A 21,541-nucleotide genomic window follows, 5' to 3' on the forward strand; every position below is an offset into this window, starting at 1 on the left:
GCAACCTCGTTCCTGTAGCCAGTGTCCCTAAGACCATCTGGGTTATCCTGGTACCACCAACTCTGTGTCCGTTCATTGACCTAGGCTGCCCTCTGCTGGCAGAAGAGGACATTAGCGCAAGGGAAGCCGCCGTCTCCCAAGGAAACAATACCAGATTGAAAGAGAAGGATGGAAAACACCTGGCACCCCCTCCACCCCCATCTTCCCTCTCTCCATTAATGGCATCTTTGTCATCCAGTAGCTCAGTTTAGAAATTGAGGATTCGGGACGCCTGGGTGGCTCAGTTGGTTAAGCAGCTGCCTTCGGCTCAGGTCATGATCCCAGCATCCTGGGATCGAGTCCCGCATCGGGCTCCTTGCTCGGCAGGGAGCCTGCTTCTCCCTCTGCCTCTGCCTGCCACTCTGTCTGCCTGTGCTTGCTCTCGCCCTCTCTCTCTGATAAATAAATAAAATCTTAAAAAAAGAAATTGAGGATTCAGTTTCCCCTCCTCCCTTACACCCCATCAGGGAGTCTTTCTGATTATATTTTCTAAATAAAATCCTAATTAAGAAATTTCCTGGGGCACCTGGGTGGCTCAGTGTATTAAAACCTCTGCCTTCAGCTCAGGTCATGGTCCCAGGGTCCTGGGATCGAGCCCCACATGAGGCTCTCTGCTCCATGGGGAGCCTGCTTCCTCCTCTCTCTCTCTGCCTGCATCTCTGCCTACTTGTGATCTTTGTCTGTTAAATAAATAAGTAAAATCTTTAAAAGAAAGGAAGGAAGGAAGGAATTTCCTGAGTGTATCTTAATCACACCCACTTGTCTCCATCCCCACCAGCCCAGCCTAGCCAAAGCCACTACCATCTCTTCTTTGGTCTATTTCTCTTGTTCTGGGCAATCCATTTCCCACTCAGCAGCCAGAGCTCTCCTGTTATCCTCTGATTCCAAAATTCCTTCTCCCCAGTTGGTAGCCTGTCACTCCATTCAGTGTGGAGCCCATCGTGCCTCCTCTGGGTATTTTCGCCTCTCTCCACGTAGTGTCTCAGACTCAGGCCATTTCACTGGCTCCTCTCCTTCCTCCACTTGCTCCTTCATTTCTGCTTATCTCTTCCTCTCCATCCTGTTCATTTCTAAAGCGGAGCAAATTTGCCATTTCTGTTTCTTCCACACGCTTGCCATCCAGGGTTCTTAGATTCTCCCATTCAGATCACGCAGATTGTCCAGGTATCTTCCCACACTCAACATATACACCCTGCCCTCCCTAGAAAAGTACCAGTGCCAAGACAGTGACATTTGCACCCTGAGCACATTGTGATGTTAACATCCTGTGGCTCAACATTTTATCACTCCAACATGCTACAGCGTGGCTGGTGATTATGGAAATCCCCACTGACCCCCGACTCAAGATCGTTGTATTGGAAGTCTCACCCACCCCAGAAGCCTTTTGACAGTGGAGCTGGACATCATGACCACGCTGAACCAAGAGGGTTTATGAATCCAGGAGTCTCTGGGTTCTGGAGGCAAATCATTACCTGTTAAGTCAGCTCATAGGGGTGCCATTTGTAGCACACGGGTTTGCTGTAAAAGAGAATAAAGGCAGAGACGAACAGAGAGAAAATCCGGCAGCATAGAGGCCCTGGTGGCTGAGGGTCACTGAGGTCACTCTGTCCCTGCAGGTCCCATCCAGTTGTCCAGTGGTTTGGTTATTTACAACATCCTTGGAGTTCAAGAGCCTAACAGTCCCACCTTTGCCTAAAATGCTCTCCAGCTGGGCTTTCAGCTCTTGCAAACCATAGAACCTGACCCACTGTCAGAAGGACACTTGTCATTCCTTTTGTAAATCCAGCCTCTGCCCCCAGCTCAACAAAGAACAAAGGAAACTCTGAAATGACAGTTTTTTCTTAAAGGCTTCAAAGATCTTGTATTTTCTGTTCTTTTTTTTTTTTTTTTTCTCTTTTCAGTAGGCTCCATGCCCAATGTGGGCTCGAACTCATGACCCAGAGATCAAGAGTCCCATGCTCCACCGACTGAGGCAGCCAGGTGACCCATGTATTTTATTTTGAATCTCAGAAGCAGAGGGATGAGTTCATCAGACTCATTCCTTCAGGGAAGACTATCTTCACCATTTTCTGTCAAAGCCCCTGTTTTGTTTTACTTATGTACATTTTGTCATCATTGTTGTTGTTTAAAGTTTATTTCTTTTTAGTAATCTCTGCACCCAACGTGGGCCTCGAACTCATGCCCCCAAGATCAAAAGTCAATTTTCCTCCAACTGAGCAAGCCCCGGCTGTTTTAATCACCAGTTCCCACTCTCATTCCCATCCCTCTATAAGGAGCCATTCTAATGTGCCTGATGTATATTATTTAATATGTAAATATTCTTGTTAGATTTTCAATGTTGCTATGTGATCTGTACTTTCAACTTATGTGAATCATCTCACACACTTTTTAATGCTCAGCTCCACATTTTAAAGTTCTATCATGTTGTTGAAAGTTAGGGGGATCATAAGGAAGGCATTTGGTGCCCCACCCACATCCCTTTTGCCAGGCATAGTTGCACAACCCCCAGATGTTGAGAGTGTTAACTGAAGACCACTCACCATGGCCACCTTCTCAGGAGAATTGCCCTTGGTCACACAGGAGCCAACTATCCAGGACACCTCGCTTCTGGACCCCTAGACCGTGGCCAGTGACTGACAGGTACAGGGTACAGGAGGCCTGGCCTCAAAGCAGCAAAATTCTGTGGGGCAGTCGGTGCCCCAGAGCTCTCCTTGGGGTCAAAGTGAAAGGGGTCTCTAGGCAAGACCTGCTCCTCATTTAGCCTTGTATCTCCTGCATTCCTTCATACCCTTCCTCCCAAGAGCACTCCCCCTCAGAATCACTTAAACAAGAATCCTCATCTCAGGCTCTGCTTCTCCTTGACCCATGAAAGTGACCATACATGATCATCCCACCCAGTACCCATGTGAGAGTGCAAGGGATTCTATTAATCATTGGGCCAGGGTACAGGTCATCTAGCATGGCCATCCTCCCCAAACGAGGAGGCAGCACCACCTCGCTGAGTGTGCTCAGAGACAGTTGCTTCTTGGTGCTGCCAGCAACCCATCGCGTATATCCAGCACATCTTATCAATCCGTTCACAGCGACACACACCTAGGTTTGCTCTAACTTCCTGCTACCAAGAAAAATAACAAACATTCCTGGAAATCCCTGGATATGTCCCCTAATCGACCTGCGCAAGAGTTTCTCAAGGATCGTGGAGCTGAGAGTAATTCACGGGAGCCGTTTGGGTCTCCAAAAAGATTTTCCCAAATGAGGATTCCAGTCTGAAAATAAGTGTTTCTCCCTGTTTCTTTGATCTTAGTAAAATCCCTGGGGCACTCATGCCAGCTCCACCCTGCTAGAAATACAGGGGTTCTTTGGGGTTCCCTGACATTGGAACCCGATACCGAGCTGACATATGACTCAAGCTGGGAGGGCTCGTGAGGTGAGAAAGTGAAGGTTGGGTGGAGAGAACAATATATTCACTCATTCACATACAAACACTAGCTGCGCACCTAGAAAGAGGGCCCTGTGACTTCAGGAGGTAATAAGAACTGTAATCAGGCTCATAGTTTTGTGACTTGCCTGCCCATTCTCTCACCTGGATCAAGAACATGGGACTACCTGGGCCCTGAGGCAGACATGGATCACCCACGAATAAGGAGCTTCTCCCGGTGCCTTGGTGGCTCATCGAGTTTAAAGCTTCTGCCTTCGGCTCAGGTCATGATTCCAGGGTCCTGGGATCGAGCCCCATGTCGGGCTCTCTGCTCGGTGGGGAGCCTGCTTCCTCCTCTCTCTCTCTGCCTGCCTCTCTGCCTACTTGTCACCTCTGTCAAATAAATTAATTAAATCTTCTTTAAAAAATAAATAAATAAGGAGCTTCTCCTACACCAGCATTTCCGAAACCAAGTGTGCGTGTGGATCTGCTGGAGTTCCAGAAGGTCCTGGGTGGAGTGGAGATTCTGCATTGCTTCCAGGCTCCCAAGGGATGCTGTTGGGCGGGGAACCTGGGCACCACACCTTGATTAGCAAGATCCTACAATCACGATACAATGACACCCAAACAACCCATATTCAAATTTCCCCATTCATCTGAAAGTTTTCTTTACAGCCTATTTTAAAATGTTGTGACCCAAGATCCAATCACAGATGGTATCTTATGCTTGTCTCCTTTCATCCGCAACAATCCCCATGGGGATTTTTTTTTTTTTTTTTTTTCCGAGGAGTTGACGTTTTTTGAAGAGACCGGGCTAGTTGTCTTGTAGACTGTTCGACAGTCTGTATTTTTTTCTGACTTTTTTTGGATGTTCCTTCCTGAGTAGGTGTGGGTCAAACATGTTTGGCAAGAAGACCGCACAGATGACGTGTCCCGCACATCGTCGCACAGCTTGTCATTTTGTCCCAACCCATACTTTCCTGTTTTGTCGCTCCATCATAAAGGAAACTTCTTCCTTTTGTAATTAGCAGGTAATCCGTGGCGTGACGCTCTAAGCCTGTATGGCAGTCGTGTTCCTCAACCTTATAACAGTTTCAGCATCCGTTCATGATCTTTGCTTGTTATTTTCAGAAATAAACATTTAATAGTATGTGTAAGTGTGGGTGAGTATGTGTGTGAGCATATATGGGGAAAAGGTTGGAAAATCTGAAATCCATTCACAGTGACCGGATACAGGAACAAGTGAATAGGAGAGTGGGGACCCATCCTTCTCTGGAACAAGTATTTGGTAATTTAACTATCCCAGGCTCTAAACAAGCTCCATTCTTGACCTCAGTTCAGACATCCTCTGGGAAAGTAACCCCATATAGGAGGCTCCAGTAGTTAAAGCCAAAGGACACCCACCTGCTGGCAATCTCATTCCTGTTTTCTTTTTTTTTTTTTTTTTTTTTTTAAGATTTTTTTTATTTTTTTGACAGAGAGAAATCACAAGTAGATGGAGAGGCAGGCAGAGAGAGAGAGGGGGAAGCAGGCTCCCTGCCGAGCAGAGAGCCCGATGCGGGACTCGATCCCAGGACTCCGAGATCATGACCTGAGCCGAAGGCAGAGGCTTAACCCACTGAGCCACCCAGGCGCCCCTCATTCCTGTTTTCAAACAATATCAAGACAGGTCTGGGGAGGCGCCTGGGTGGCTGAGTGGGCTGAGTGGGCTAAGTGGGCTAAAGCCTCTGCCTTCAGCTCCCGTCATAATCCCAGGGTCCTGGGATCCAGCCCCACATCAGGCTCTCTGCTTGGTGGGGGCAGGGGCAGGAGCTGCTTCCCCGCTCTCTCTGCCTTTCTCTCTGTCTACTTGTGATCTCTCTCTCTCTCTCTGTCAAGTAAATAAATAAAATCTTAAAAAAAAAAAAAAAAAAAAGAAAGAAAGAAAGATAAAGACAGGTCGGGGCATCTGGGTGGCTCAGTTGGTTGAGCAACCACCTTCAGCTCAGGTCATGATCCTGGAGTTCCAGGATCGAGACCCGCATGAGGCTCCCTGCTTAGCAGAGGGTCTGCTTCTCCCTCTGCCCTTCCCCCTTTCATTCTCTCTCTCTCAAATAAAAAATAAAATCTTTTTTTAAAAAAAGTGGGTTAAGCCTCTGCCTTCGGCTCAGGTCATGATCCCAGTGTCCTGGGATTGAGCCCCGCGTCAGGCTGTCTGCTCTGCGGGGAGCCTGCTTCCTCCTCTCTCTCTGCCTGCCTCTCTGCCTACTTGCGATCTCTGTCTGTCAAATAAATAAATAAAATCTTTTTTTTTTTAAAGATAACTTTTTTTTTAAGATTTTATTTATTTATTTGGCAGAGAGAGATCACGAGTAGGCAGGCAGAGAGGCAGGCGGGGGCAGGGTGGGCAAGGAAGCCTCCCCGCCCAGCAAAGAGCCCAATGCGGGACTCCATCCCAGGACCCTGAGATCATGACCTGAACCGAAGGCAGAGACTTAACCCACTGAGTCACCCAGGTGCCCCATAGATAACATTAAGAAGAAAAAAAAAAAAGACGGGTCTGCTCCAAGCCAGAAATCCAAGCCCCCAGAGGATCTTTCTGAACTTGGGTCACGCCCTTAGTTCCCTGGGTCATTTTTACAATCTCCCACTCTACAATGTAAAGAGTAATGGCTGGATCTGCCCCAGAACAAACTAAATCAAATGCTTAGCCATGGGGGAAGCAGGACTATCTCCAGTTTCCAATCCTGTCCTCTCCGGTAAGAAGGCACAGAGCCGTGAGGCCTGGTTGCTGGGCAAATCCTGTGGCTTGAATTATTGATGGGCGAATTCATCAGGCACACTGCCTTCATCCATTCATTCCAGTCATGTCCAGCTTATTGAAAAACACAGCCTGAAGCTGGACACCATCTGCCCAGAACTAAGTTATTCTGATCCATACTCCTTAGCCTCGTAGCTGGAAGGTTGCAAAGAGCAAAGGCTTTGGAGTCCCACAGACCTGAGTTCAAGAGGCTCCTGTTCCACTTCTGGCTGTGTAACCTGGGCTGGCTAGTTTAGCTTACTTCTGTGAGGCACAGTTTCCTCATCTGTAAAATGGGACCAGTCATCTCTTACTAATGTTATGGAGATAAAACACACACACACACACAAACACACACACCCCCCTATACACACATGAAGTTACTAGTTCAGTGTCTGGCACATACTAGGCAAACAACTCTTTCTTTTTTTTTTTTTTTAAGATTTTATTTTATTTATTTGACAGAGAGATATAGATCACAAGTAGGCAGAGCAGCAGGCAGAGAGAGGGAGGCAGGCTCCCCGCCGAGCAGAGAGCCCGACGTAGGGCTCGATCCCAGGACCCTGAGATCATGACCTGAGCCGAAGGCAGAGGTTTAACCCACTGAGCCACCCAGGCGCCCCTTTTTTTTTTTTTTAATGTAGGCTCCAGGGGCACCGGGGTGGCCTAGTGGGTTAAAGTGTCTGCCTTCGGCTCAGGTCATGATCCCAAGGTCCCAGGATCGAGCCCCAAGTCAGGCTCTCTGCTCCGAGGGGAGTCTGCTTCCTCCTCTCTCTCTGCCTGCTTCTCTGCCTACTTGTGATCTCTGTCTGTCAAATAAAAAAAAAAAAAAAAATGTAGGCTCCATGCCCAACATGGAGCTCAATGTACGGCTTGAACTCACAACCCTGAGATTGAAAGCTGAGCTGAGATTAAGAGTCAGACGCTTAACCAACTGAGCCATCCAGGTGACCCCAAACAACCTATTATTCAAACCCTTATAGTCTGGGGCACCTGGGTGGCTCAGTCACTTAAGTGACTTGACTCTTGATTTCGGCCAAGGTCATGATCCCAGGATTGTAAGACTGAACCACACATGGAGGCCTCCCTTGGTCTTGTTGGATGTGGAATCCACTTAAGATGTTCTCTCTCAGGGCGCCTGTTAAGCACCTGGCTACAGCTCAGGTCATGATCATGTGGTCCTAGGATAGAGCCCCACATTGGTCTCCCTGCTCAGCAGGAAGCCTGCTTCTCCCTCTCCCACTCCCCCTGTCTGTGAGTGTTCCCCATCTCACTGTGTCTCTCTCCATCAAATAAATAAATAAAATCTTAAAAAAATTAAAAGGTGCTCTTTCTCCCTCTCCCTCCATCCCTGCCCTCTAAAAACAAAAAAACAAAACAGAACTCCTATAGTCTGACTCATCTTTGTCTGCCCTCACCATGACTCCCATGCTCCAACCCCACCTCACCGCCTGTCAAGCTTGGACCAGGACATGTGATTTTATACCATCTGTGTCATCTGTGTCATTCTCTGCCTACTTGTGATCTCTGTCTGTCAAAAAAAAAAAAAAAAATGTAGGCTCCATGCCCAACATGGAGCTCAATGTGCGGCTTGAACTCACAACCCTGAGATTGAAAGCTGAGCTGAGATTAAGAGTCAGACGCTTAACCAACTGAGCCATCCAGGTGACCCCAAACAACCTATTATTCAAACCCTCATAGTCTGGGGCACTTGGGTGGCTCAGTCACTTAAGTGACTTGACTCTTGATTTCAGCCAAGGTCATGATCCCAGGATTGTAAGATTGAACCACACATGGAGGCCTCCCTTGGTCTTGTTGGATGTGGAATCCACTTAAGATGTTCTCTCTCAGGGCGCCAGAGCAGCCACTCTGTATTAATGGAGCTGGGCCTTCTAAGCAATTCTCCTTTTCCAGCTCACATAGTTAAGCTTTTTCACTACAGGGTACTAAAGGGACATTGGAGGGGGAATGGACCTTCCTTTCCAGGTTTCAGGTTGGCTTACTTCCTCAGTTCCTGGAGAGCATGATTTTTTCTCCACTACTTGGCCCCAAATTTCTCCAGTGCCTGGTGTCTGCATGGTGCAAATTTCTCAGTTTGCCAGCCGCATACTTCCTCCAGCTTGTAACTAGGGTAGCAGTTGCATAGCCAGGAGCCCCAGACAGCATGGGTCTGTGCCCAAATTCAGGTTACTCCTGCCCACACCTTCTCCTCAGCCCTACACACCTATACACTGGAAACTCCTCAGGACTTCCCATCTGCATAGCCAACCCCCTGATTTTTGTCCCCTGGCCCAAGCTAAATGCAGAAGTGAACTAGATTCCTAGAGAGGGAGGTCTGTCTGAATTATTTATGTCCATTAACATACTATAGAATACATAAGTACATACCAATATCCTACAGACTCCATATTTTTATTTATTTTCTTCATTTTATTGTTTTCCCAACCCCTTCCCTTACCACCGCGCTAAAAGTGCAAGCCTCACGAGTATAGGGACGGACTTTTGCCTGTATTGTTCCTCTCTGTGTCCCCAGAGCCTGGGGCAGCGACTGACATATAATGGGATACTCAAATATTTAAAGAGTGAACGAACAATAAAATATCGGATGAATCATGCATGAGTGAACAAATTCTGAGTTATCAGGATGAGGTCTTGTGGGGAGAGGAAAAGGCGATTGAGGAAGTCGTCTGGGACCGGGGTATGGGATCCCCAGGACTCCCTCAGGATGGACGCCGCGCACAGCGGTCTCAGAGTTCCTTTCCGGACCCATCGCGAGTTGCTTAGCAACTGGTCGCCCGGCCCTCCGCTACCATTAGAGGGCGCGCGGGCGGGGAGACGTGAACGCGCACGCGTGCGCGGCGCGGACCGGCGAGGGCAGCACGTCACTTCCTGTTTCTTTAAGGGAACGTGGCTTTTCCCCGCAGCGCCTGTCTTCGCGTCTGCGTCTCCGCTGCGGCGGCCGAAGCTGGAGTCGGACCCCGAGCGCAGCGTCGCCATGGACTCGGCCCTCAGCGACCCGCACAACGGCAGCGCGGAGGCAGGCGGCGCAGCCAACGGCACGACGCGGCCGCCTTCCACGCCCGAGGGCATCGCGCTGGCCTACGGCAGTCTTCTGCTCATGGCGCTGCTGCCCATCTTCTTCGGTGCCCTGCGCTCGGTGCGCTGCGCCCGCGGCAAGGTAGGGTCGGAGGCAAAACCGCGCGCGCTTTCCATCTCCCAGCTGGGACACGACTGACACGGACCCTCCCTCCCGCCCTTGGCGGAACAGACACCTCTTCTCCCCAGACACCCTTCACGGCATGGATCGCCACCGCTTCCCCATCCCGAGACCATATCCGGGAGCTGGCCCTGGGTGCTCCGGGATCTGACACATCCCCTCACAGGGACCTGCTTCTGCCCCCACTCGGACCCTGGCACATCCCTGCCTCTGTCCGTCATGCAGCAAACACTGTCAGCCTCACACCGGGATTCGGGCAGTGTATTATTCTGAGCCTACTGGACCCAGCGAGGCCGGCCCCACCCTCTGCTCTGGCTGCTTATCCCATATGGGACACCTCTTCTTGGGTTCTGGGTCAACCCCCGTCTGTACCTGATGGGGCGCTGGTCCTGACAACTGAGTGGTACAGTCCCCTGTCATTCCTCCATTCGGAACCCTGCCTCATCCACCCTAGGGCAAATTCTGGCATCCTGAAACTGTGACACCTGTCTAGCTGGAATCTGTGACCCATAGTGTACTCTTCTAAAACCTCCAGATCAGGCCCTTGAGCCACCTCAAAAAAATTAAGCCAAGGATATAGCTGCAGCTCAGGCACCAGTTTTTGGCTTCACTTCTCAGACCAGTTTCACTCAACCAGCCCCTCAGAACCTGGCACCACAGTGCCTCTCTTTTTAACCAAGCATAGACCCCTTCTTTTGCTGGTTTGGTCTTCCTGACTGGTAGACACTCCCAGTCTTGGACCTGTCCTAGCCTGAGCCCAGACCCTGTTCCTAACTCCTCACCCTGTTCCCAGCCCCCAGACCCTAACCCTACCTTGAAGTAGCATTTCTCTCTGTGCTCCCTAAGACAGTCCCTCCACCAAATTGAGCTCACCTACTGAGCTGCTGTTGGGCTCCCTTATGAGACCAGGCCAGACCTATTCCTGATCGTTCTCAACATATGTCCCATTGGACACCTAGAAGGCCCCATCATTTCCCCCTCTCTCCATCTTCTTCCCTATTAAGCCTTCTCCAGCCCCTTGAACCGATTGCTTCTCACTTCCTGGCACCCTCTCCCCTCCTAATCTGTAGCTCCTCCCCCACCAAAACCTGAAGCTGAACCTAAGCGGAAGCTGTCTTACCCAAAGAGGGCAGGTCCGCAAGGCAGCTGCCACTTTTGAAACTGCTCAAGTGCGGGTTTTCAAACCATTACACAACTTGAGGTCTGCCACCTTCCTTACCCAAGATCCGAGAACTCTCTGTTGGGTCCTTCTTTGGGCAGACACAAAGGGAAATAGTCAGGGCTTAGATGGCTCTATTTGCCTTTCCATTCTGCCTCTTCTAAGCAGGGTTCAGGCGTCTGACTTTTACTTTCTGCTGAGATCGTGATCTCGATCTTGTGAGATTAAGCCCTGCGTCCATCTTTGCGATGAGGTTGGGGTTCTCTGCTTGTGGTTCTCTCCCTCTCTGCCCCTCCTGCTCATGCTTGTGCACTTTCTCTCTTCCTCTCTTTCACTCTAAAATCTTTTTTTAAAAGATTTTATTTATTTATTTGACACAGAGTGAGAGAGACAGAAAGGGAATACAAGCAGAGGAAACGGGAGACGGAGAAACAGGCTTCCCGTGGAGCAGGGAACCCGATGTGGGGCTCAATCCCAGGACCCTGTGATCATAACCTGAACCAAAGGCAGACGCTTAATGATTGAGCCACCCAGGCGCCCCTCAAATAAATAAATCTTTAAAGAAAAAAGACAGCTAAAGAGTTGGTCAAAGCTCTGGTGTGGTGGGAACAGAGGGTGTGCATAGAAGAGAGCTCTCCATCCACCATGGCCTCTAGAATACCTTGCCCACCATCTCCTGCAAGCTGCGTGAAATTGCAGACAGCCAGACCCACCACCAATAACCAGGATGTTCTGAAATTTACAAAGCCTTCACCGTCTTTGGTTCTCCCAGCAACTGAATGTTACAGATGGAACCAGTTTTATTTTACCTGTCTTATGGAGAAAGAAACTGAGGATCAAAGAAATGACTACTCTTGATCCCTCTGCCAATAAGGGGCAGAACTAGGTGTTGCTAAACCTAGTCCAAGGCTGTCCTTGATATATGTGCCTCTAAAGACCCACACAAGTGGCATTTGGGCCTGGGGGGAAAAAAGCCAGCAACTCCCTTTTTCTACCCTGAGTCATGTTTCCCAGTCATGTGGCAAGGAGAGAGAAAAGTTAGTGTGGGGGCCCAGGAGTTTTGATTTCCCACCAATGTTAGACCTTAAAGCCAGCTGAGAGAGGGCATGTGAGGACAGAATTATCTCTGGAGCCAAGTTGTCCATAACAGGCAGGGCAAATTGTGAAATCATGGAGAGAAGAAGGTGGAGCATCCAGGAGTGTGTTGGGAAGAAGTAGCCGTGGGAGGAGCAGTCTTAGAGGGGTGCCCATCCCTCTCAGAGACCTGTGTTCCCAGAAGGGAGCAAATCCCAACCCAAGCAATAGCTGGGGATCAGATTACTTCAAAGGCCCTTGGCCTGTAACTCAGAGGAGAGCCCCTCAGCCAACTGGACTGGGCTTCTGCTCTGTGCCAGGCCCTGGGCTGGGTACCAGGGGTGCTGGGACAACAAATGCCAGGCCTTGTCTTCCCAGAGCTCAGTGCCCCACGGAGAAACAGATGTGTAAGCTGCCAACTAAACTGAATCCTGATACGCCTTCCAGAGGAGGCCGCAGCTGCCTTTGCAAAGATGGGCGAAAGTTCAGCAGGCAGAGCAGGAGAGAGGGAGGCATTGCTTTGCAGGGTGCATTCAGAGGGGCAGCGAGCAGTGCGATGAAAGCCCCCGGGGCAGGGCCCTGGAGGCCATAACAGAAAGATGTTCAGGCAGCCTGCAGCCTTTCTGCATGATAGAATCCTGAAAGCCACACAGTAGTTCATCTTCATAGCTACAAAATGACCACACACTTGTAAAAAAAAAAAAAAAAAAAAATCCAAGCCATGCAGAAGTATAAAGGAAAAGCCTCCTCAGTACCACTTTTTGAAGGAACCTATTTAGCTCTTTGGTGTGTAATCTCCCAGAACTTTTCTATGTATATATAAATGTGTGTGTGCCTGTGTGTATACACAGATGTAAATTTATTTTTATAGCAGTGGGTTTTTATATTACATACTGCTCTGTAACTTGACATGGTTTTTTTGTTGTTTTTGTTTTTAACACTGTGTCATGGTCATTTTCCTGTCCATATCTGCAGATCTGCCTCATTATTTTATGTCAGGGAGGGTAAGTAACACATGCCTGTGGTATAAAATTCCAGAGGTGCAGAGGGCATCTTGAAAGCCTCCGTCCCACCCAGCTACTCAGCTTCCCTTCCCAGAGGCACCCCCTGTTACCTGTTTCTTGGATATCCAAGAAGTTCTGTGCCTTTACAAATAAATAAGCATATGCTTTCTCCGCATTTTTGCAGTATAACTTAACATTTTGTTATAAATCCACTTTTTGGCACCTGGCTCTTTTCACCAGGTATATGTTGGAGATCAGTATATCTGTGCGTACGGAGTGATCATGTTCTTCGACAGCTCTGTGGGATCCAGCCAGTGTCCCACAATTTGTTTAGAGCACTGGTCTCAGAGTATGATTGCTAGACCAGCAGCAGCGGCCACAGCCTCACCTGGGAGCTGGTTCGAAATGCAGATTTTGAGTTAGAGACTCACTGTGGGCCTGGCAGTCTGTTTTCACAACCCCTCCTGACAATTCTTCTGGGTGTTCATGTGAGAACCTCTGATTTAGAGTTCTCCACGGGTTGTTCAGATGAGTGTCAGTCTTTTGCTATGACAAGCCATGCTGAAATTCATCTCCTTATATGTTTGTTATGTCACACTTGTTTGTATTTGTAGGATTTTTTTGGTGGTTGTTGTTAAAGATTTTATTTATTTATTTGACAGAGAGAAATCACAAGTAGACAGGCAGGCAGAGAGAGAGAGAGAGGGAAGCAGGCTCCCTGCTGAGCAGAGAGCCCTATGCGGGACTCGATCCCAGGACCCTGAGATCATGACCCGATCCGAAGGCAGCGGCTTAACCCACTGAGCCACCCAGGCGCCCGGATTTTTTTTTTTTTTAATTGATTTGCGGGGTCAAGGGCCATGTGCATGTTTGATTTAGATGGATCTTACCAAATTACACACCCTAGAGGTTGTATAAGTTTATACACCCACCAGCAGTGACCTCAGTTCCTGTGTGATGGCTGCGCAGCAGTCCAGTCCCAGGGCTTTCTGAGCCAGACTGGGGGATCCATTCAGGTCTAGGCTTCACAAAGAGTTCCTGGTAGAGTCAGTGATGGGCGGGAGGGAGAACAGGAAGGAGGCTGGTGATGTGGTCACCGTGAAGACTGCAGTGGGGCACAGGATTTGGTTGGGGGGGATGCCAGTTTGAGTTCTAGAAATGCTTAGGAAGCAGAGTGAGGTGAATGAGTGAATGTGGTGTAAAGAGGAGGAGACCCTGGGGTCTCCAGCTGGGGTGAAATGAACAGAATGGTCCACAAGTCCCAGATCATTTCTAGGACATGGCCTGGAAGCAGCACTCCCAGAGCTCGGACTGAGCCAATGACTCGAAGCCGGGCATCTGTCTTCCCTTGATGCTTTTGCTTCCGCCCTGATAGCTGAACATCCACAATGTCACTGGAAGCTAAATTTATTTCGGCTATTTGTGTCAGCTTCTCTCTCTCTCTCTCTCTCTCTCTCACACACAAACACACACACACACACACACTCACTCACACATTCTTTCTCTCTCACTAATTACGTTTTGTGTTTTGGGAGCTCTTGCATTTGCTTAAGAGCATCTGGCTTAAAAACCCACATCGAATTGGTAGAGAATCCTAACAACTTTTTATGCTTTTGTAACAACAAAGGTTAACTGTTGGGGGGGGTGTTTGTGAGGGGAGGAGCAGAGGGAGAGAGATTCTTAAACAGGCTCCATGCCCAGTGCAGAGCCCAACATGGGGCTCCATCTCGGGTCATGACCTGAGCCAAAATCAAGAGTCAGATGCTTAACCAACTGAGCCACCCAGGCACCCCAAAGGTTGATTGTTACATTGTCACAAGCTCCCTGAGAATCTTGTCACAACTTGCTAGCACAAATTTCCAGGTAGGAAAGGTAGAGGTCATCTAGGAAGTAGTGGCTAAGAGTTGGGACACTGGGGGACACCTGGGTGGCTCTGTGGGTTAAAGCCTCTGTCTTCAGCTCAGGTCATGCATGATCTCAGGGTCCTGGGATCGAGCCCTGCATCAGGCTCTCTGCTCAGTGGGGAGCCTGCTTCCTCCTCTCTCTCTGCCTGACTCTCTGCCTACTTGTGATCTGTCAAATAAATAAACAAAATCTTTAAAAAAAAAAAAAAAACGGACACTGGACCCAGACTGCCTGTGTTTGGATTCAGGCTCCACCACTCACCAGCTGTGTGACCTTAAGCAAGTTACTTTACCTCCCTGAGCTTCAGTTTCCTCATCTGTAAAGGGGAGCTTTTAAAAATACCTGCTTCACAGAGTTTTTGTGAGGATGAAATCACATATAGCACCTAGAGCAGGGCTTCGCACATAAAACACTCTCCTAAGTGTTACCTTTATTACTGTTACTGTCAGATTTCCAATCTCACATTCTGACTCAGCATGGCGGCTTGGATATTTACACAGTCACCATGGATGAGCCAGAGTCCTTTGTGTAGTGGGATGTGTGTCCAACCTTGGCTTGTCATCAAGTAATTTTAAGCTTCTTTCCACCCAGGATACAGGGCTGAATTGAAAGGATTATGTGGAGGACTCCTGGGTGGCTCATTTGGTTAAGCATCTTCCTTCGGCTCAGGTCATGATCCCAGGATCCTGGGGTCAAGTCCCACATCGGGCTCCCTGCTCAGTTGGGGAGTCTGCTTCTCCCTCTGCCTGCTGCTCCTCCTGCTTGTGCTTGCTCGCTCTTTCCCTCTCTCTGACAAATGAATAAATAAAATCTTTTTCTTACAGATTTTATTTATTTATTTGTCAGACAGAGATCACAAGTAGGCAGAGAGAGGAAGGGAAACAGGCTCTCCGCTGAGCAGAGTCGATGTGGGGCTTGATCCCAGGACCCTGGGATCATGACCTGAGCTGAAGGCAGAGGTTTTAACCCACTAAGCCAGCCAGACGCCCCTGGATAAATAAAATCTTTTTAAAAAGCGGCGGGGGGGGGGGGGGGGAGGAATATGTGGAAATGAGCCCTAACGCTCGTTTGTAGGTGAGACCAGAATCCCCTGTGCTCTGCAACTGTAGTTCCCTCTGCCTCCTGTTTCCCTGACTTGTACACAAAGCAGATTCCTCAACTCTGTATATATTTGGCTCCTACACCCTACCAGAACCCTTGCTTGACCTTCAAGGCTTTGCCTAAGTGCCATCTGCTTTCCTGTGATTCTTTATATACCACTACTACTACTACTACTACTTATAATAGTACAGAGTCTAGACAGCTCATGTGACAGCTCAAGGCACAATACTAAGTATTTCCAGTGCAAAATTCATAGAATCCTGGGGCACCTGAGTGACTCAGTTGGTTAAGTGTCTGCCCTAAGCTCAGGTCATGGTCTCAACATCCTGGGATCAAGCCCCGCATTGGACTCCCTCCTCAATGTTGAGTCTGCTTCTCCCTCTCCCTCTGTCTCACCCTGGCTTGTGCACATATACTCTCTCTCTCTCTCAAACAAATAAATAAAAATCTTAAAAAAAAAAAAAAAAGTCATAGAATGCCGAAATTCACCATACAGCTGAGGAGATTGAGGCTCTGAGAGAGAGAAATAACATTCCTGGGCCCCACAGCTGGAAAGAGGCAGAGCTGGAAGTCACTTTCTGGCATCAGAGCCCTCTCCCATCCATTTGGCACTCAGGCTGGATATCGCAGCAGTGTATGTCTTGTTTTGTCACATGTCACACTGTATCGTGGTGTTCTCTCTGCATGTCAGGGTCTTGGCCTGCCTGCCTGTGGACTCTGAGATGAATAACTGTCTAATTTACGTCTGGGCCTCTGCTCCTGCTAGAGGGACATACGTTGAGCTTGTGGAGGTATACAGAGGGGTGGGGAAATTTTCCCCAGCCCCACAGCACCCTGTTGCCAAAAGCAGACACCCAGGGCTGGGGGAAATGGAGGGAGTCAGTACTGCTCACCCACCCCACCCCTTCCTCCCAGCAGAGCTTCCCCTGGGTGCTCTAGAAAGGTCGGTCTCCCTCCCGGCCACCTCAGTCAGGCACATGCTGGGGTTTGGGGAAACGCCTCCCTCCTCCCCCTCTCCCTGACAGTCCCAGCTCCTCATACACAGTTACAGCACTTTATACTTTGCCAGGCTGTTCTGCATCCCATATCTCATTTAGTTGAAATCTCTCGGCCCTTTTTTTATTTTATTTTTTTAAGATTTTATTTATTTATTTGACAGAGAGAGATCACAAGTAGGCAGAGAGGCAGGCAGAGAGAGAGGACGAAAGAGGCTCCCTGCTGAGCAGAGAGCCCGATGCGGGGCTCGATCCCAGGACCCCGGGATCATGACCTGAGCCAAAGGCAGAGGCTTTAACCTGCTGAGCCACCCAGGTGCCCCATCTCTCGGCCCTTTTAGAGGTAAATAAAGCTAGAGACTATGATCCTATTTGACAGAGGAGTAAACTGAGACTCTGAGAGCCAGGGATGTGCCTCAGTCACCCAGCAAGCCGTTTACTAGAGCACTGAATGCCTTTATCATACTTTATGTGTATTGTTTGCATGTGTGTGAATTTTATCTGTAGGAAAAATTCCCTGAAGTGGAAGTGCTTGGTCAAAGGTGTATCCGCTTGTGATTTTGACAGATACTGACAGTGTGCTCTCTGCAGGAACCGATTTTACCCTCCTGAAGGTACCAAGGGTCAGCACCTATTTCCCTGTAGCCTCACCAGCTCAGTCTGTTACGCAGTGGGGACTTCCGCCATTCTGACAGATGAAAACTGGAATCTCAGTGCACTTCACTTCGAGCTTCTCTTATTAAGAGTGAGGGTGGAAAGAAAGAAAGAAAAAAAAAAAGAGTGAGGATAACATTTTTTCCTGTGAATAAGAACTTTTTGTGGTTCCTGCTCTGTGAACCTTCTCGGTGCCCTTGGGCACATGTAAATTGCAGTTTGGTGCATCTGCTGAGTTGCCCTCCCCAAAAGGCTGGACCATTTTGCACTATAACCAACAGTGTATGCACATCCCAGCTCCATTTCGAGGCCATTGCATGGGCTTACTGCTCTCTGCCCTGTCTCCTTCCCTTTCTGCAGTTTTCCTTCCATTGTTGGGCAGAAGGTCTGCCTGACCCGAAATCTGCCCTCTCCAGGCAGCTTCCCCTTGAGCATGTTTTGTCCTGTTGGTTTTTAGAAGGCAGCCGTGAGCCAAAAAAATTAATGAGACTCTGCAGCTGAACATGATCCCTTGTCCCCAGTGCTGGTGCCTTATTCACCGGATAGACATGGTGATGGTGGAATCTTAGGCATTGAGATGAGCCTGCGGAGAGAGAACTTGACTTTGACTTGAGCAGAAGTCTCATCTGTCATTACTAGGACCTCTGGTAGCTAGGATATAAAGTGGAATAGCCATACAAAGTGCAGGGAGAATTGCAGTGGGAGAGGAAGCTTAGCCAGTGGGAAATCTGGAAATGCTTCATGGCAGCGCCATTGGCAAGGTCCTTGATGACTGAGGATTCTGCTTAGCTGAGAGAGCATGATGGTCTTGAAAGCTTTCAACTTTGTGTTTTTTAGTATGAATTTAAACCAGAATTATACTGCCACTGGTGGATTCTCATTAGAAAGTTTTCTGGTGGGTGCCTGGGTGGCTCAGTTGGTTAAGTGTCTGCCTTTGGCTCAGGTCATGGTCTCGGGGTCCTGGGATCGAGCCCCGCATCGGGCTCCCTGCTTGGCAGGAAGCCTGCTTCCCCCTCTCCCACTCCCCCTGCTTGTGTTCCCTCTCTCGCTGTGTCTCTCTGTCAAATAAATAAATAAAATCCTTAAAAAAAAAAAGTTTTCTGGCTGGAATTCTATGAAGTTGATAAAATCCCTATTCTGTGCTGTTGCTCCACTCCCATTTTTTTCCTTTTTTAAAGTACTGAAATTATTTTGACTACATCCAGGTTTTTTCATGTAAATATTTATCCTCTGTTGTGTCTTTACCCAAAGCACATTGTCGCCAACAGTAGCATCTGCCATTATGGATTTAATTGTGGCTTTTACTCTTACCAGATTCAGTTTCCCCAGTCAAATTTCTTAAGTGTAAGTTTTGTCAAGATTTGCTTCTCCTTGCAGTTGGCGTCTGCTGTGTGCAGTTTCAATTGCTGTCAGTTTTATCAGTTGTTGGATTGTTTCTACTCAGACCTATTGAATAACAAATTCATCATGTTTACCTGGTAGCTAATCCATAAGGAAACCGGGAATAGTTCTCATGAGGTCTAGGACTGCTCTGTTGTCACAGTATCCAGTATCCAGGGTTTTCTCTCAATTATTTCATGCCATAACTGCCTCTGCCATCACTCTTGTCCCCAGATATGCCACACTTGCCCTGCTGGGGCCCAGATGGCCCTCGTGCAAAATAGCAGGGTGAAGTATCTTGCCCCAGGGTGGGCAGAGGGAACCGCATTGCCAAAGCCTGGGGTCGGAACGATGTGGTGGGAAGGTGAATGAGCCGCAGCCCCAGAGGCCAAAACTGCACCCCCGACTCATAGGCACCTTTCTTGACTGCTCTAGAACGCCTCGGACATGCCGGAGACTATCACCAGCCGGGACGCTGCCCGCTTCCCCATCATCGCCAGCTGCACACTCTTGGGGCTCTATCTCTTTTTCAAAGTAAGTCCTTTACCACCCGTTGTGTTATTTGGTTTAAATAACTTTGTTTTGTTTTGTTTTTCCCATCACAGGAGATATGCATGTTCATATGTAGAAAATAAAGAAACAAGGGGGAAAAAAAAAGTCCTAATAATTCACCTCTAGACCAACTGCCAACACAGAGATAACCACCGATGGCATTTAGGAGTCTTTCCCATAGTCATTATTTCTTTTCTCTGTGTGGCTTTTTTGTTTTGTTTTCATGATACCATTTTGGTTTGCACTGTACTGTTTATGCTGGGACGGGGTATAGCTTGTGTCTCCAATGCACCTTTACCATACTAATTGCCTTTTTTTTCTTTAATTTACCGAGGTTTATTTTCCAAATAAAAGTTACACAGGCTCAGTGTTGAAAACGTGGAAAACACAGAAAAGTAAAAAGGGGAAAACAGCAGTCATCCAAAACCCCACTACCAGAGACAATCACAGATTCCCTTTGGAGGTGTGTCCTTGCGCTGTTTTCCCGGTGCATGGTTTCTCCGTAGCTGTGGCCACGTGGCGTACTCAGTTTTGTAGCTGCTGCTTTCACTCCCCATGAATAACATCATAAGCATTCTCTCATGTTAACTGCAAACTCTTCTGAAGCTTTTCTTTTTCTTCTTCTTTTTTTTTTTTTTTTTTTTTACTATAACACATACTATTTTCTGATTATGGAAGTAAGATATGCAGAAAACTTTTTAAAGAGCGGGGGAAAAATACATAGAGGTAACAGTCCCTATTAACGTTTGGGCATGTCTCCTTTCAGGCTTTTAATAAGCATGCTTTTCACTTAAGTATGATCCTATCCTAGCTGTAGTGTTGTGTCCTGTGTTTTTGCAGTCGTGCCTCACAAGTGCTTTTTCCCTGGTCACTGAAAAGCTCTCAAGGACGACTTTTAATTAACGTGTTAAAAACACAGGTAGATGGCGAAAAAAACCATTTTCGGTCTAAGGGAAGATGTAAATGAGCCATAATCTTCTCCCCAGTGTAGTTTTTCCTGGATCTTCCGCGTAGATCTACGTTTATCTTAAAATTTAAAAACAAATATATGTATGAGATACAGGGTGTTTACTGTAGAGATATTTTTCAATCTGTGCAGTCACGTCTGCCTCGTTAATCTTAACACCTGCCTGTGGCTCTGTTTTACGGCTGCGCCTCTGAGGGATGTCTGGTGCTGGGATGTCACAGAGGTGCTGCTGTGAGCGCCAGCCCCGGGGTACAGGATCTCGGCCTGGGCACATGTGTTCAAGTGTATTTGCAGTAGGAGGAACAGGTCATGTAGCATCTCCATTTGTAGGTTGAACAGATAGTTCCAAATCCCCAAAAAAGATGGCGCCCTTTTTCGTTTCCCCTGATGGGGAATAGTGGGCTGGCTGCCTTGACTCTCACCAGCATGGGGTGGCATCAGAATTCCTCATCTTTGCCAGTCTGTGAGTGAGTCCACGATGTAATATTTAACACCTGCTTCCTGTCCCATCGTTCCCTCGTTGTTGGATCAGAACTATGCTGCTTAATGGTTTCAGAATCCCCCCACAGGCAGGTTGACCACAACTCACCTCCAGCATCCCCCGCACCCCACTTTAAACAAAAGAAGTCATTCCAGTTTTTACTCTTACAAACCAGCGTGCATCAAGTAATATTAGGTATTCATGGATTTTTTTTTTTTTCCTGGACCTTGGGTGAAGAGTTGGATTTACTCCATGCTTCGGTTCATAGCATCCCGTCCTCAGTCCATGCCAGGCGCCCCTCCACCCCTAGTGCCCGCCTCCATGTCCCACCTCCATGTCCCTGTCCACAAGACACACCTGCTCTGATGCGTTTGCTTTGTCTTCAGATGTGTGTCTCCTTATAAAACGTATGGTGTCGGTCTGTCTGTGTCTACTGAGAGTCCAGCTTCCATAAACAGAGCTGTGCGGTGTATCTCCCTCTGTTTGCCTTTTCTCTCCCCTGTACTTTTGAGATCCCTCTGAGGCCGTCTGCACATCTGGCCCATTGCCTAAGACCCTCTGACATTTTTAGTACTTAGGATTCTTTCCTTTAGCTAGGTTCCCTCAGAAAGAAATTTCTGGCAGTGGAGGGTAGGAGCATTTTTCTTTAAGCCACTGTATGCTCTGCCTGTCCCCCACTGCAGGCGGGTAAGCCCCAACCTGCCGTGCGCCAGAGGACACAGCATACCTCTTATTCATGTCTTTAGAGGGTCCACACTGGGATTTCTGAGAGGTGGCCATCTGGACAACACAGCCAACAGATTCCTCCCAAACTCC

General features: G+C 48.3%; 1 protein-coding gene across 6 annotated transcripts in view; it reads left to right on the forward strand.

Moving 5' to 3' along the window:
* Positions 1–9,110: 9,110 nt before the first annotated feature.
* HM13 (histocompatibility minor 13) overlaps positions 9,111–21,541 on the forward strand; it is a 49,896-nt gene continuing 37,465 nt past the window's right edge. For 2 of the 6 annotated variants that reach the window (XR_009405450.1, XM_059406734.1), the window contains exons 1-2: positions 9,115–9,414; positions 19,161–19,259. Coding sequence is in view for 5 of the 6 variants with exons in the window: in XM_059406734.1 (XP_059262717.1) it covers positions 9,232–9,414; positions 19,161–19,259 (282 nt within the window). In the remaining variant the exon portion in view is untranslated. Of the gene's footprint in view, positions 9,415–19,160; positions 19,260–21,541 lie in introns of all 6 variants that reach the window. The other 4 variants (XM_059406731.1, XM_059406730.1, XM_059406732.1 and 1 more) reach the window with 4 other exon arrangements.

This window comes from Mustela nigripes, chromosome 7 (genome assembly GCF_022355385.1).
Source record: "Mustela nigripes isolate SB6536 chromosome 7, MUSNIG.SB6536, whole genome shotgun sequence".
NCBI classification, from domain to species: Eukaryota; Metazoa; Chordata; class Mammalia; order Carnivora; family Mustelidae; genus Mustela; species Mustela nigripes.